This window comes from Mytilus trossulus, chromosome 13 (genome assembly GCF_036588685.1).
Source record: "Mytilus trossulus isolate FHL-02 chromosome 13, PNRI_Mtr1.1.1.hap1, whole genome shotgun sequence".
NCBI classification, from domain to species: domain Eukaryota; kingdom Metazoa; phylum Mollusca; class Bivalvia; order Mytilida; family Mytilidae; genus Mytilus; species Mytilus trossulus.
The window spans coordinates 51,125,165-51,140,885 of record NC_086385.1 but is presented as its reverse complement, the minus strand read 5'-3'; the positions used below and the strand labels follow the sequence as shown (position 1 = coordinate 51,140,885).

Sequence of the window (15,721 nt, the reverse complement as noted above, 5' to 3'; positions counted from 1 at the left end):
AACAACAAGCAACATGTATAAAATCCCCGAACATTACTTGTGTAAAATATGGTAATTTTTATAAATTGTTACAAAACTTTGAATTTTTCGAATAATTTCGGATTTTCTCATCCCATGAACAGATTACCTTAGCCGTCTTTGAGACAACTTTTTTAATTGTGGGTATTCAATGCTCTTTAACTTTGTACTTGTTTGGCTTTATAACTTTTTCGATTTGAACGTCAGTGATGAGTCTTATATAGTTGAAACGCGCAAGTCTGGCGTATTAAATTATAATCCTGGTACCTTTGATGTTCTAATAGTTTTTAGTGGACTACCTGTATTGTCAATATCACACTCAAAAACCGCTGTAATTCTGTAAGATATCGTGAGTTTTACATTTTACAAATCTTTTAACAGTGGTATACTACTGTTGTTTTTATTTTCTGAATACAGTTTTAGATTATAATAGCAAATAATGCATAATAAAACATATTTTTTATTTTCGTCTTTTATTCCAAAACAAATGAACTTTTAGTTCCAGTCGATGACCATTTTTAGGATGGAATTTCGAAAACTATTCATTAGATAGAACTTGACCTTTTTAAGTTACAACTGCTTGTTTAACCTAAAATATCTGAAAATTAAACATATTGAAATCACTAGTATTTTAATCATTTGTCAGCTCTAGTGTTCATAGTTTTATCACATTGTCTGAATTTTATACAACAATATTCAGATTATTTCAGATATTGTGTATGCATAAAATACAATTTCATATTTTTAATTTTTTCCAAAAGAGGCAGTTTTTAATGGGAGGATTAGGGTTTTTCTTAAAAATATACTTGTATGTAAAATCAGGGGTTACCGTGGGAATGATTTATTACTGGTATTCATGCTATGATCATGCTTAAATCAGAATCCTATTATGTTTTCAGTTCATATGAGTTTTATTTTCTAGCTATATATAAAGATTCGAAATGCATAAAGAAGCATTGAGCTGCTATATACATGTACTGTTTGCATTTGGAACTGTAGATTTTGTTCTTAACGTGTAGAGGGAAAAGAACACGGACACGATCACCAGTCAGTGAAAGGTATCTTAAAAATGAAGTGACGTCAACACTCACAATTATACTTAACTCATAAATCATCATCTTAAGTACACGCTTAGAACACGTTCAAATACGAAAATTTATTAAAGTAAATTGTTCATTTGAATGATTTGTATACTATAGCATATACATATTAACATTAGACATTGTATTTTTTCAACAAATTTTGCGGACAAATAAAGTTAATACTTATCGAAATTATTCACAAATATGTTACAGAACATTTAAAAAATCTACTAATTACATGAAATTAATTCCTGTTGTACGACGTGACAAATTTCAAATAATTCAATGACATTTAAAAGTACTTTATATGTACCCTGTACTTGTATTATGGTCCTACTTTACCATCAGTATTGTTTCAGCAGATTTTTTACATTTTTCAAGAATTATTCAATCCAGGACCGTTGGTTTATTTGATTATATCATATATTACTATTTTTTTAAGTATTGTTATTGGCAGGAGGTATTTTAAATTTTTGAAAAGGACTCTCTTGATGTAATAACCGTGACAGATATAAACGAAATTAAATTTCAAGTTATACCTAGTCCATATATCTTTTAAACATTTCAAAATCCTTGTACACCTACGGTTGTAAGTCGGGGTTATGGTGTAAAGCAGATCTATACAAGATTTCAATTTTAAAAACGAAAAAATGTTTCTAATTCAAATACAAATAATGAACGATTTTTTTTCTCTTAAATTATTTTTGATTACGACATATAAATGTATATAACTCATTAAAAGTATAAATTAAAATGTATTTATTAATCTATATTTTAAATAACTAACACATATAACAGGTATGGCTTTAAAACGATATTCGCCGTAGCGAGCGCCGTTTATTTATATCGTAGGTTCCCCCGTGATTTGACCATCCAGTATTCATGCAATTATCGGGTTTAATATCCTATCATTTTTTTCAGTTCATATGAGTTTTGTTTTTTACCTATAGTTAAAGAATCAAAATTTATAAAATAGCATTTGAGCTGCTATACACATGTAATGTTTTCATTTGGAAGTGTATATATTGTTCTTTGCGTGTAAGGAAATAAACGACACCGACACGATTACCATACAGTGTACGGTTTCTTAAAGATGAAGTGAAGTCAACACTCACAAGTAAACTTTACAAGGTTAATAAGAAGTCATCTTAAGTATATGCATAGAAAACCATTCAAATATCGAAATTTAAATGTTCATGTGTATACTATAACATAATCATAATTCATATAAACATTAGGCATTGTACTTTTTTAACAAATTTTGCTGACAAATAAAGTTAATAATTGTCATAATTATTCACAAATATGTTACAGAAAATTTAAACTAGAGGCTCTAAAGAGCCTGTGTCGCTCACCTTGGTTTGTGATCATACTTAACAAAAAACATACATAATACAAATATAATAGATGAGAATAGAATTCATGAGAAAATTATGTTATGGTGATGATGATGTGTTTATCAATCCTACTTTACTGAACATTCTTTCTGTTTACAATTTTCTCTATCTATAATGAACTTGGCTCAGTAGTTGTAAAGGCAAATATTTTCTAAATTTTACAAAAATTAACATAAAATTACAAAAATTGTTTAATATTTAATATAAAGAGCAATAACTCCTTAAGGGGTCAATTGACCGGTTGTTCAAGTTGACATATTTATAGATCTTACTTTGCTATACTTAATTGTTGTTTACAGTTTATCTTTATCTAAGTCAATATTAGAGATAATAACCAAAAACTGCTAAATTTTCTTAAAATAACTAATTCAGGGGCAGGAACCCAACAACGGATTGCATTAATTGTCTGAAAATTTCAGGGCAGTTAGATCTTGCAATAATGAACATATTTAAATGAATGAGATTTGCTCTTAACGCTTTAAATACTGAGATAATAGCCAAAAATTGCATGTTACCCATATGTATTATGTTTAGCCATTTTGGCCATCTTGGTTCATGGACGAAGGTCATCGGTCACATTATTGATACTACATACCTTTAAGATGATAGTTGCCAAGTTTGTTTAAAGGACAAGGTGCTATAAGGCCCGTTAACGTTTTTGGCCCCATATTTTCTCAATATTCAAATTCATTTTTGGAAAGCTACTTTTCATGTTAAAACATTCCTTGATATTTGAAATTTGTTTTGATATGCTTCAAAACCATTAATTTTCGCAACTGATTTAGGTGAGGGGTATACTTTCTGTTATTATTCAAATATTGTAACTATTATTCACTTTGAAGGTTTTCAGTATACAACTATTTTTTAGTTTTTAAGTGCTTACGCCAACGCGACCCGGGATTTTTTTTTTATTCCAATGTCATGAGAACTATTTTTTTTCTGTCTAAATCGCCATCATTTTCTGTGGGCCACGCAGGCGCACACTACAAATTTTAAGAAACAATTACCCAAAATCGTTATTTTTCCTTCTTTTGGCGTTTTACTGCCCTTTGATCCCTCTGACTTAATCCATGTTCTAAAATAAATGGGTTTGAAGTTCATCCTTACAAAATTCAAACTTAAATAATATTTTAACGTGATTAGTAGATTTACAAAACAAATTTTGAAAAATGAGAAAATAGGGGGCCAAAAACGGGCGTTATCGTCTCTTGTCCTTTGTCCAAAAAGTTTCAGATGAGAAGATGTTTTAAAACGATTAGTAAAGTTTTAGAAAAATGGTTAAAACAGACTTCAAAGGGCAATAACTCCTAAATGGGTAAAAAAGGACAATTTTGGTCATGTTCACTTATTTGAAGATCTTACTTTGCTAAACATTTTTGCTGTTTACAGTTCATCTCTATCTTTAATAAAATTCAAGATAATAACCAAAAACTGCAAACTTGTCTAAAAATTACTAATTCGGTGGCAGCAACCCAAAAACGAATCGTCTGATTTGTCTGAAAATATCAGGGCAAATAGATTTTGACCTGATAAACAATTTTATGCCTTGTTAGATTTGCTGTAAATGCTTTGGTTTCAGAGATACTAGCCAATATCTGCATGTTCTCTTTTTAACCATGGCGGCCATTTTGGTTAGATGACCGGTTCATCAGGCACATTTTTTAAACTAGAATGTCAAAGATGTTTGTGATCAAGTTTGGTAAAATTTTCCCAAGTAGTTTCACAGAAGAAGATGTTTGTAAAAGTCTATAGACGACGGACGACAGTCGCCATGTTATGAGAAAAGTTTACATGGCCTTTTGGGCCAGGTGAGCTAAAAATCTACTAATTACATGTAATTATTTTCAGTTGTACGAAGTGACAAAATTTAGATAATGCAATGACATTTTGAAGTACTTTATAGGTACCCTGTACTTAGGATGTTCCTCCTTCACTGTTAAGAATTGTTTCTGCAGATTTTTCAAATTGTTCAACAATTATTCAAATCACGAACCATAGGTTTATTCGATCATATCAAATATTCCCATTTACTTAAATTTTGTTATTGGCAGGAGGTATTTTAAATTCTTTAAAAGGAGACTCTTGGTGTAAAGACAATGACACAGAGGAACACAGCCACGATTGACCGGTCAGTGTTAGGTATCTGAAAGCTGAAGTCAACAATAACAATTATACTTGACAAGGTTAATAAGTCGTCAATTTCAGGACGATCATAGAAAACCCTTCAAAAATTAAATTACATAACAATCATTTGTATACTACAACGTTTTCATAATTCATATACACATAAGACATTGTCTTTTTTTTAGCTAAGTTAGTAGTTAGCAAGTTAATAATTATCATAATTATTCACAAGTATGTTACAGAACATGAAAAATAATTTACTAGTTGCATGTAATTATTTCCAGTTGTAGGAAACAACGTCATAAAATTTCAATAATTTAATGACATTTCAAAGTACTTTATAGGTACCCTGTACGTGTATGATGTTCATCCTTTACTGTTAAGTATTGTTTCTGCAGATTTTGTAAAGTTTACAAAAAATTTCAAATCCCGAACCGTTGGTTTATTTTATCATATCATATATTACTATTTATTAAAGTATTTTTATGTGCAGGTATCTTATGACATGTATGGCTATAAAACTGCATTCGCATTATCGAGCGCCGTTGATTTATATCTTAGGTTCTCCCGTGATTTGACCCTCCAGTCTTCATGCTATAACCGTGCAAAAAATCAAAAGTCCTATAATTTTTTCAGTTTATATGTGGGTTTTTTTCCTACCTATATTTAAAGAACAAATGCATAAGGTAGCATTGAGCTGCTATATACATGTGTTGTTTGTATTTGGAAGTGTAGAAATTGTTCTTTGAGTTTAAGAAAAAATGAGACACATACACTATTGACCAGTCAGTGTTAGGTCTTAAGCTGAAGTGAAGTCAACAATAACAATTATACTTGACAAGGTTAATAAGTCGTCATTTTCAGGACCCTCATAGAAAACCATTCAAATACTTAAATTTATAAAAGTTAAATCTTAATTTATATAAAACAACATATTCATAATTCATATAAACACTAGACAATGTACTTTTTCAACAAATTTTGTAGACAAAGAAAGTTAATAGTTTTCATAATTATTCACAAATATGTCACAAAACATTTAAAAAAATCTAAGAATACATGTTATTATTTCGATGTATACAACTTGACAAAATTCCAATAATGCAATGAAATTAAAGTAGTTTATAGGTACCCTGTACTTGTATGATATACAACCTTTACTAATAGGTATTGGTTTTGCAAATTTTATAAAGTTTATAAGAATTTACAAATCCCGGACTGTTGATTTATGTTATTATATCATATATTTCTGTTTATTTAAGTATTGTTATTGGCCGGATGTACTTGAAATTTTCGAAAAGGAGAAAAGTTTACAGAAAAAATGAATGAGTCGTCTCATAGAAAGAAAAATATGGTATCATACTAGACCAATTATATTTTCTGAATTGATTGTGATTTAAACATAGTCACTTATACGATTTCTAGAGTTATGCCCATTTTCAAACCAAACAAAATGCTGCTTTTTTTATATTTCTTTTCTTTAACTTCAGTTTGCCTCAAACAAAGTTTGAAACTAATGTGCAATCTGTATTACAACAAAATGCAGGTAAAGTATGTTTTTAGTGGCCTCGCTTTTCATGTTATGCCACTTTATAAATGCGGAAAGTATTGACTTTAACGGTTTGTTTTCTGATTTTAGTTTGCCTCAAACAAATTTATGGAAATTATACACAATGCTCATTTTAATAAAAGTTAGATCAGGTACAAGTTTGGATAGCGTCACTTTTGCCGTTCTTAAGTTATGTTCTTTTATAAAATTATATCGTAAATCGACTCCTTTTTACAGTTAACGTCCTTTGATGATGATTGGGGCCAAATTTTTGTGTATCTTGTCTGATATCTTAAATCAACAATAAAGACAATAAGAAAGCGACTTCTTATTGAAATTATTGCACTTTTATGAAGTGTCTTTCGCATTATTGTATTGTGAATAACATAGAACGTAAGTTCCAATTTTTAATCAATTAAGCAAAATTGACTGCAGAAATGCAATGAATTTTCATCAAAAAGAACAAATTTATAAGATTTGAACCTGTAATTAATATTAATATTTTTACCATCGTTGATTTTCAGTTTTTTTATTTTTATTGTTTTTGAATTAGGATTTTAGGGGAGATAACTCTGAAATAGTGCATTTTCTATGAACTTTTGCTATTTTAAACTATAGAAGGGAAAAAAAACGAACAATGACCTTATATTATCTACTGATTTTCTCAAATCATTTTCTAAAAGCTATCTTCTCGCTTTTTGTTTTCCATTCTATCAGTTAGTTTAGCTTCTGGTCACATTGTGCTGTTATTCCCCCGCATAATCCGTAATTTTGTAACAACCTGTAGCTTGTGAATTTCAAAATGTTCGGTTTCCTATCATATTAGATATTTTGAACAATTTCACATTACTACGTTTTGCCTAGTCTGAACAAATTCTATCATTTTTTATCTATACTACCATACTACCTTGAAGACGGTTTTCACCTTTTTTAGGCGTTTTGTCATATATTGTAGAAAATTAGAATAGATAAATTTACGCTTTAAAGCACAAAAATGTTCAGCAAATCTACAGTTACTAAAAAGTCAAGTGTTGCCGACATAGTAAAGCCGATTGTAAATCTTTATAGGAGTTATAGCTCTTAATTGAGTATTTGTTTTATTCTCTTTTGTGATTCAGACTTCAAGATAGGAGGAAACTAAACAGCACATGATCAGCAATACAAGATCAACAAAACAAATTGTGTCAAGAATTTTATTCTTGTTTGCAATGTTGGAGAATTTCCTTTGTTGAATCTGCACATAGACCTATGTGATCACAAAGGCTCTTGAGAGACCCTAGTTTATTTTTATTAGAAAAATGTGTAGTGGGTTGAAATTTTTTTTAAGACCAATATCGAATACTGTTCGCTTGATAGATTTGTTGGACAGACTTTAAGTACGGGATATTTGAACGAACGTAATTTGAGTTCGAAAGTTTTCTAACTCAAGTATGACTTTCTTGCTTTTACTTTCGACAAGTAGAGTTTATCTTATGTCATGATTTTGCCGCCCTTATTGTAAAGAAACTTAAACAAACAGCAGCCTATATGCCAGGTCTTTCTACAAACCAGTGACAAACAATTTGGGGCATGATGTAAGGATGTTTTTCCCAGGATGCAATACACTGTATATTTACCCTTTACAGTAGACCAAAATTAGTCAGACAATTTTGCAAATGGATCTTTAAAAAATAGATATATATATATATATATATATATATATAGGCCATGTCCAGGAAGACATAAAGTAACAAACGCCAAGCAGGACCGATGCATTTGTCTTAAACATCACCAATATTGATTCCGTATGGATTTCTTATTGACACGAGTATCCATTGGAGTTCTTTGAAAAACCTTTAGGAGCTATATCGGTTTCCATGGAAATTAATAAAGAGCACGGCATATTTTCTTTGGATATATATTAATGGCCGTCCGGTTTAAAAAAATATCCGTAACCAACAACCATCTTATGTGTACCAAAAGTCGTTGTTTGAAATCGATCTATTGTTTGAAATGATTTTGATATTGCTTTTTTAAAGATCATTTTTAATATAGATTTTATTTTTGAAAACGCATGTAAGATGTCATTATTTTGATATGCTTATCCGAGTCCAGGACTGCATTCCTGTGGCTTCATTCATTTACTTTTGTGTACATGTTTTACAGACTAATATTTTTTCAATTGTTTTACCATTATTTCATGTATCTATGACTTAATCATAAATCAGTATAAGAAAAAGAGACACAAACACAATTCACCAGTCAATGTTAGGTGTCTTCAGCTGAAGTGAAGTCAACAATAACAAACATACTTGACAAGGTTAATAAGTTGTCATTTTCAGGACACTCATAGAAACCCCTTCAAATACCAATATTTATAAACGTTCAATGTTAATTTATATACTACAATATATTCATAATTCATATAAACACTAGATATTGTACTTTTTCAACAAATTTTGTAGACAAAGAAAGTTGATAATTATCATAATTTTTCACAAATCTGTTACGGAACATTTAAAAAAAATTAATATTTACATGTAATTACTCCTAGTTATACAACTTGACAAAATTCCAATAATGCAATGAAGATAAAGTATTTCATATGTACCCTGTACTTCTTTGATATACAACCTTTACTAATAAGTATTGGTTTTGCAAATTTTATGAAGTTTACAAAATTCTTTAACTAAAGCTCTGTGTTTGACATTAAACATAGCGAATTTGAGCTTGTGACAACAGAGAAAATAAGTTGTAAGCCATGACCACTATAAAACCTTCATAAACACCACGACTATGTTGGAAATACTTTTATACGTTTGTTATCATTCTCAATTATACATTTAAATGCAGTCATTTATGTGTTACATATTTGTTTTTCGCTAATTTTTTTACATAGATAAGGCCGTTAGTTTTCTCGTTTAAATTGTTTTACGTTGTCTTATCGGGGTCTTTTGTAGCTGTCTATGCGGAATGAGCTTTGCTTATTGTTGAAGGCTGTACGGTTACCTATAGTTGTTAATGTTTATGTCATTTTGGTCTTTTTTGGATAGTTGTCTCATTGGCAATAATACCACATCTTCTTTTTTATACAATGGATCTGCGTATATATATGTCACTAATGTCGTAAACAGTATGGTAAACAGTATAATTTTTTATGTACTCTTTTGGCCTAAAATGTCACATGAGCTTTTCTCTTCACTTTGTGGCCGTCGTTGTCTATGAACTCTCTTGGCCTGAAGGGTCACATGAGCTTTTCGTATCACTCTGGGTCCGTTGTTGTTTATGAACTCTCTTCGCCAAAAGGGTCACATGAGCTTTTCTCGTCACTTTAGGTCTGTCGTTGTCTCTGAACTTTCAAATCAATGATCTCATCTGAAGCTACGTGTCTAATTAAATTAAACAAAACCCCAATCATCCTGGTGATATCTTGTTTAAAATTGTGTCTGATGATCTTGTCAATTAATTCAGATTTTTTTGGGTGAAGATTGCATGGAGCAGGATCTGCTTACCCTTCCGGAGCACCTGATATCACCCTTAGTTTTTGGTGGGGTTCGTGTTGTTTATTCTTTAGTTTTCTATGTTGTGTCATGTGTACTATTGTTTTTCTGTTTGTCTTTTTCATTTTTAGCCATGGCGTTGTCAGTTTGTTTTAGATTTATGAGTTTGACTGTCCCTTTGGTATCTTTCGTCCCTCTTTTGCATGAAATGTAATCAAAACTCTAGAGCACATATCTTCCAAGGTTGATTACTACCTTTGATAGTTTAAACAAAGAGTGCAGTGATGGCATCATTATGTGTTTCCTATCCAGTCAATGTCATGCAATTTATTAATGATATGCTATACGTTGATATATGTACATGTATGTTACAATATGATGTGTATTTGGAATACCATCATGATACTTGTTTTGAAAAAAAAATACATATGTAATGCATGGTGTATGAATCTGTTATAAAAATAGGTTGGACTACAAATGTACAATCATAAACAAAGGAAGACAACTCCATTTCATATTTTGAATCAACCTAGCAAAACAAAATTCAATATTTTAATTAAAACTTTACAAAACTGCAAAATAAAAGCAATCTTTATCCTTCATTGCTCATAAACACTTTGATTGACACATTGAAATCTAAACTTAAAGGTGCATTATTCTGAATGAACTGAAGGCAGCCAATAAAAGAACATTTAAATTGTTTTAACGTTTGATAGTCCAATGACTTGGTAACTCAATTGTAAATTAATAGAGGTTCTCATGTCTGTTTAGGTTATTCTGTAGTAGTTTCTCCTTTGGTAGTTGTAGACCGGAGGGTATCACCAGCCTAGTAGTCAGCACTTCTGTGTTGACAGGAATTATTATTGATATGGTAATATGGTAATACTTGTAAGTTAACAAATTATTTGAAATACTAAGGCTTTTCTACCTCAGGAATAGATTACCTTAGCTGTATTTGGCAAAACTTTTAGGAATTTTGGTCCTCATTGCTCTTCAACTTCGTACTTTATTTGGCCTTTGTAACTTTTTTGGATTCGACCGTCACTGATGAGTCTTTTTTAGACGAAACGCGCGTCTAGGGTAAGTACAAAATTTAAATCCTGGTATTTATGATGATTTTATTTCCTTTATCATCATCACAATCATCAGAATCATCTGCACCGTCATTAGGGTCATCATTAATGGCATTCCTGGTGACATTTGAGATGCAACCATTGGCATTCCTGGTGACATTTGAGATGCAACCATTGGCATTCCTGGTGACATTTGAGATGCAACCATTGGCATTCCTGATGACATTTGAGATTCAACCATTGGCATTCCAAGTGACATTTGAGATGCAACTAAAATATCATAAAAAGAGATATAATTATGAGTACTTATATTTTCATTTTAGTACAAATTCTTTCCATTAATTTACCTTAAATACACACCTTTTGAATGAAGCTATTCCTTAAGATTCTTTTTGGTCAAACAGGGAAAAAAGATCATGACACAAAGGGGTTGAAAAGAAATCAAGAAGGCGATAAAATCGTACCGTGTAAGATGATTAAAATTTAAAAATATTATTATTAACTCATTCATAAAGTTTGTATTTTTTACTGTCAGTCCTGAAAACTTGGCCGCTATGATCAAGATCTACCTACTGCCTATTTTCACCAAAAGTATCAAATGCATTACTCCTTCATGCGTAATTGTTAATATTTGAAAAACATCTTTTAAAGATTTGTCTATTATCTCATAAACTATATACGTTAGTTAGAAACTGTTCAAGCAAGGAAACGCCAGCAATATAAAATTTATAATGCAACATGACTGAAACCTTTGGATCAGTAAGGAGTTATTGCCTTTAAATGACGATTTAAGTATTTTGTTTTATTATCTCTAGATCAATGAAATATAGGTCGAAGCAAACTCAATATCATCAAAATAGCAAGACAATCTAGGCAATAGGAAAGCACCTTACATAGTTGGAGTCTTTCGGGGTAGACCTGCTGTATGGGAGAAAATCTCGAAAGATTTGTTAAAAACTTAATTGAAAGAATCTGAATTGTAAAATGAAGTTATAAAGTATATTTTCTAAAACTATTCCAGAAACTGGTTGATTTGTACTTAATAGATATAAGAAGTTATGTTATGAGTTTCAACGAGCAACTCTCCATCCAAGTCACAATTTATAATAAAAAAACATTGATTGTCATATGTTGCGGAGACTCCTCACTCATAATATAAAACTTTTTTGTGTTGGTTATTCTTTAGTTTTCTAAGTTATGTCATGTGTAATATTGTTTGTCTGTTTGTGTTTTTCATTTTTAGCCATGGCTTTGTCAATTTATTTTCGATTTATGAGTTTGATTGTCCCTCTGGTATCTTTCGTCCCTCTTTTATATGTCTTTTGGTTTTCAAACATAAACATAATTGTTAGAAAAGAAATGGTCTGAACATTTATTCTTGTACAATATAATGCTAACAGATAAGATACATTATCACAAAGAGAGTACTTAAGTAGGGACTGTCAAAACATTCAATTTGGCTTCTGGAGGACATGGAATTTTGTAGTCTTGGGGGACCAAGAATACATACTTCCTACTTATACCAAGCCTATTGTTGAAGTGTAGTTGGATTTGTACTGTGGGTAATAGCGTCAAACATGTCGAAGTTCTTGTAATTTCTGTTCGGAAGGTATCAGTCGTCATGCGATTTCAGAATCAATGCGAATACGAACCTTCCAAGCCTTTAAGGTAAAACCAATAAGGTGAATCATATTTTGAAATCTTATATCGAATAATCAGTTTTAGATTCCATGATTTACATATTATGTTTTAAAGATGTGTGTGTTTCATTCAAATACATTGATCCTAATCGATTCAATAGTTTAAATACAAATAAATATACATACCCATGGGAGTTCTAGCTGGAGATAATACCACAAAACGACTTAGTCCGCCATAATTGAATGGAACTCGAACCCGTCGAGCTATTGGTATTGGTAAAATACGTTTGTTGTCTTCGAACGTAGGAGGAAAATTTTCATTTCCAAATTGTCCACTACATTGATCAGTGTCGAATACCAATAGGTAAAAAGAAATAAAACAGATTCCATACAAGGCCTTCTGAAAAATAAACACAAATTTTCTTAATTTGCCAATTTTGACTTCACTATGTTCCTTGTGAGCAGCAACCCTCTATCAAAGAAATCATAAATAAATTCGTTAAAATTCTTATTAGATTTGAGCTCGAGGTCAATGCAGAAAAAGTGACTCGGACCACGAAGTTTATAATGTGTCATTATCAGTTAGGAGTCTCCGTAAACTATGCAATGACTTAGTCAATCCTAGTATTGAAGTCGAAAATTGACAGCGGAGACTACTAGTGTTAGAGATAGGGAATCTGTTCTCAATTCATATAACACCTTACAACCAAAATAATTGCTAATAAGGATATGTTTAGGAATAGATTACCATAGCCGTGTTTGGCACAACTTTTGGGAATTTTGAATCCTCAATGCTCTTTAACTTCGTAATTGTTTGGCTTGATAAATATTTTGATATGAGCGTCACTGATGAGTCTTATGTAGACGAAACGCGCGTCTGGCGTACTAAGTTATAATTTTGGTACCTTTGATAACTATTTATAACAACCAGATTATAATCAAATTAGCATTCGAAATTGGTTTTTCCTAATTATAAAAGATGTTTTTCACAATATGATATTATTCCAGCAGACAAAGTTTTTAATATTTTGTTTGTCTAAGCAAAAATAATCATTTAGATTATTCAAAAGTTTTTGAAAATATAGAAAGCATATATTTAATTGTTATGAAAGGATTTAAGTTGTTTTGTGAATATTCAAAAATTGAAAAATAATACATCATAGTTAATTGGCACACTATTCATAAGTTATTTTAAGTAATATCGTATAGCAATAATACATGTGTTTTACTCAAATGAAAATGTTATCCTTTGAACTATTTTAATTTGTTTAATTCACGTAATATAAAAGTTCACGATTGAAAAGAAAAGAAAAGAAAAATTAAAAACCACATATCCTCGGGAGTATTATCCATTTAGTCGAAGCAGATTTTACACCTGGTGTGATAAATCACTTGCATTTAAGTAAGTTGTCAATACATGTAATTAAAAGAAATACACGTAACAATTTTAGCTTGTGAGGCAATGCCATTTTTCCCGTACAGAATTGTATATGTGCATTTCGTTACGATTTTTGAATATAATAAAGAACGGAAAAGGGGAATGTGTCAAAGAAATATCAGAAAACTGCCTATGGCCACTAATGGGTCTTCAAAGCAGCGACAAAATTCCGTACCCGATTGACATGCTGCAGCTGCCACTAAACAATAATTCATGCAAGTTCTTTTGTCCGATGACCTTTTAATATTGAATTTAGTCATCAATCTCAACCCTCCTAAATGAAAGCGTTGAAGTTTTTATATACAAATTCAGTTCACTGTAATTTGTTTAGTACAAATGTGTAGGATTAATGTTATGATTTTTTCTATTTCTACAACAATGTTAAAGCATATTTTTTGGCACTAAATACTCCTCCGAGATCAAGCACATTTACATTTTTAAAACTCATATAATTAGAACAAGGAATTTTTAATCATTAAGTGTAAGTTCACAAACTGTAACCAACTTATTTATTGCGAGCGAATTATTATTGCGACTTTCGTGAAAAGAAAAAGAACGCGAAAATTTCAAAATTGGATGTTTCCTTATCTACCTACATCAAGTGAGTTAGAGAATCGCGAAATTAAATCGCCGCGAAGCGGGCTAGAAAGGGCTTAGCGCGAAATAAAGTATCCGCAAAAAGTTGCTTTACAATTTTACAAATAAACAAAATGCTTATAACATGTAAAATAGAATGACTTACTGGTCCTGCAGCGGAAAAACCCAAGTTTATTTTTCCAGTATAAACACACAGGCTGTTTAAATAACGATTCATTAGATAATTCAAAGCAAAACAGTTAACAGCAGTGTAATTTTTCTTTTTTTCTATGAATGTTGTTTAGACGGATCTTAACCAACATAAACCTACTTTTGTCATAAAATTACAGGAACAATTAAGCTATTGCATTTAACACAGTGGATGTCCATTGAAATATCTCCAATCTGATTATAGAAGTATTGACGAATTTGTCATCTATGGGATGAAAGTACAAATTTACGAATAAATATGAAAGTCCTTTTGATGCCTCTTGTGGAGCAGAATATTCTCTTCCGGAGAACCTGACTCCACATCCTGTTTTTTCGTGGTGCTTACATTTTACAGTTTATTTTGGATTTATGAGTTTGAATGTCCCTCTCGTATCATTCACCTCTCATTTATATTATGTTATCGGTTTATCACAGTTCCATGAGGTATATATACAAGTTTTACATTTTCATTACAGAAGCTGGCTTTGTATTAGTTTTATTTAATTTTATTTCGGAATTCACAATAAATATTATAAGTAAAAGAAAACAAGTTAAACTCGTGGCAGTAAATAAAAATGCAGTAAAATCGAATTCTTCAAAACGTAAATTTTAAACAACATGATTCTATATGAAACATCAATTCCAAACAACACAAACATAAAAAAAAACGGCTTTGATTCAAGAGGCTTCAATATTTAATACAACATGAATGTTTTCACTAAACTATGTTTAAATTGAACCTACCATCATTTAATAATAGTGCTTATATTGAAAGAACAGTTACACATTAATCTCCACCAATGCAATAAAGGTTTCCTTGATGAGCTCGTTAACAGTGTTCGTCTATATATGAACCTTTTATTTAAAAACAATTAAAAATTAAAACTACTTCAGACAGATTGCATAATAAAACAGGAATACATATTCTATTTAGATATTTCCTTGTCTGTGAGGTTGATGTATGATCGTTCTCTTCTTGCATGTAATATGATTACCGAGTATGATTAGGTTAGAATTATATGTGTTAAGTGTATAAACAGAGAGGCACGTGCGTCTTCTTTAATTAAGTCGTAAGACTTGCGACATAAATTTTACTTCTCCTGAATGTGTGGGCTATTTCATATGCATAAATTGC

The 15,721-nt window shown here is 30.7% G+C and overlaps 1 protein-coding gene across 1 annotated transcript; it reads right to left on the bottom strand.

The window, feature by feature from the left end:
• Positions 1–10,316: 10,316 nt before the first annotated feature.
• Positions 10,317–15,424, bottom strand: LOC134695431 (uncharacterized). The gene is made up of 3 exons (XM_063556677.1): positions 15,331–15,424; positions 12,549–12,762; positions 10,317–10,992 (listed from the first exon to the last, which is right to left on the bottom strand). Exons 1-3 carry the CDS (start codon positions 15,334–15,336, stop codon positions 10,757–10,759), a joined length of 456 nt encoding a protein of 151 aa, XP_063412747.1. The 5' UTR covers positions 15,337–15,424; the 3' UTR covers positions 10,317–10,756.
• Between the last annotated feature and the right edge of the window lie 297 nt (positions 15,425–15,721).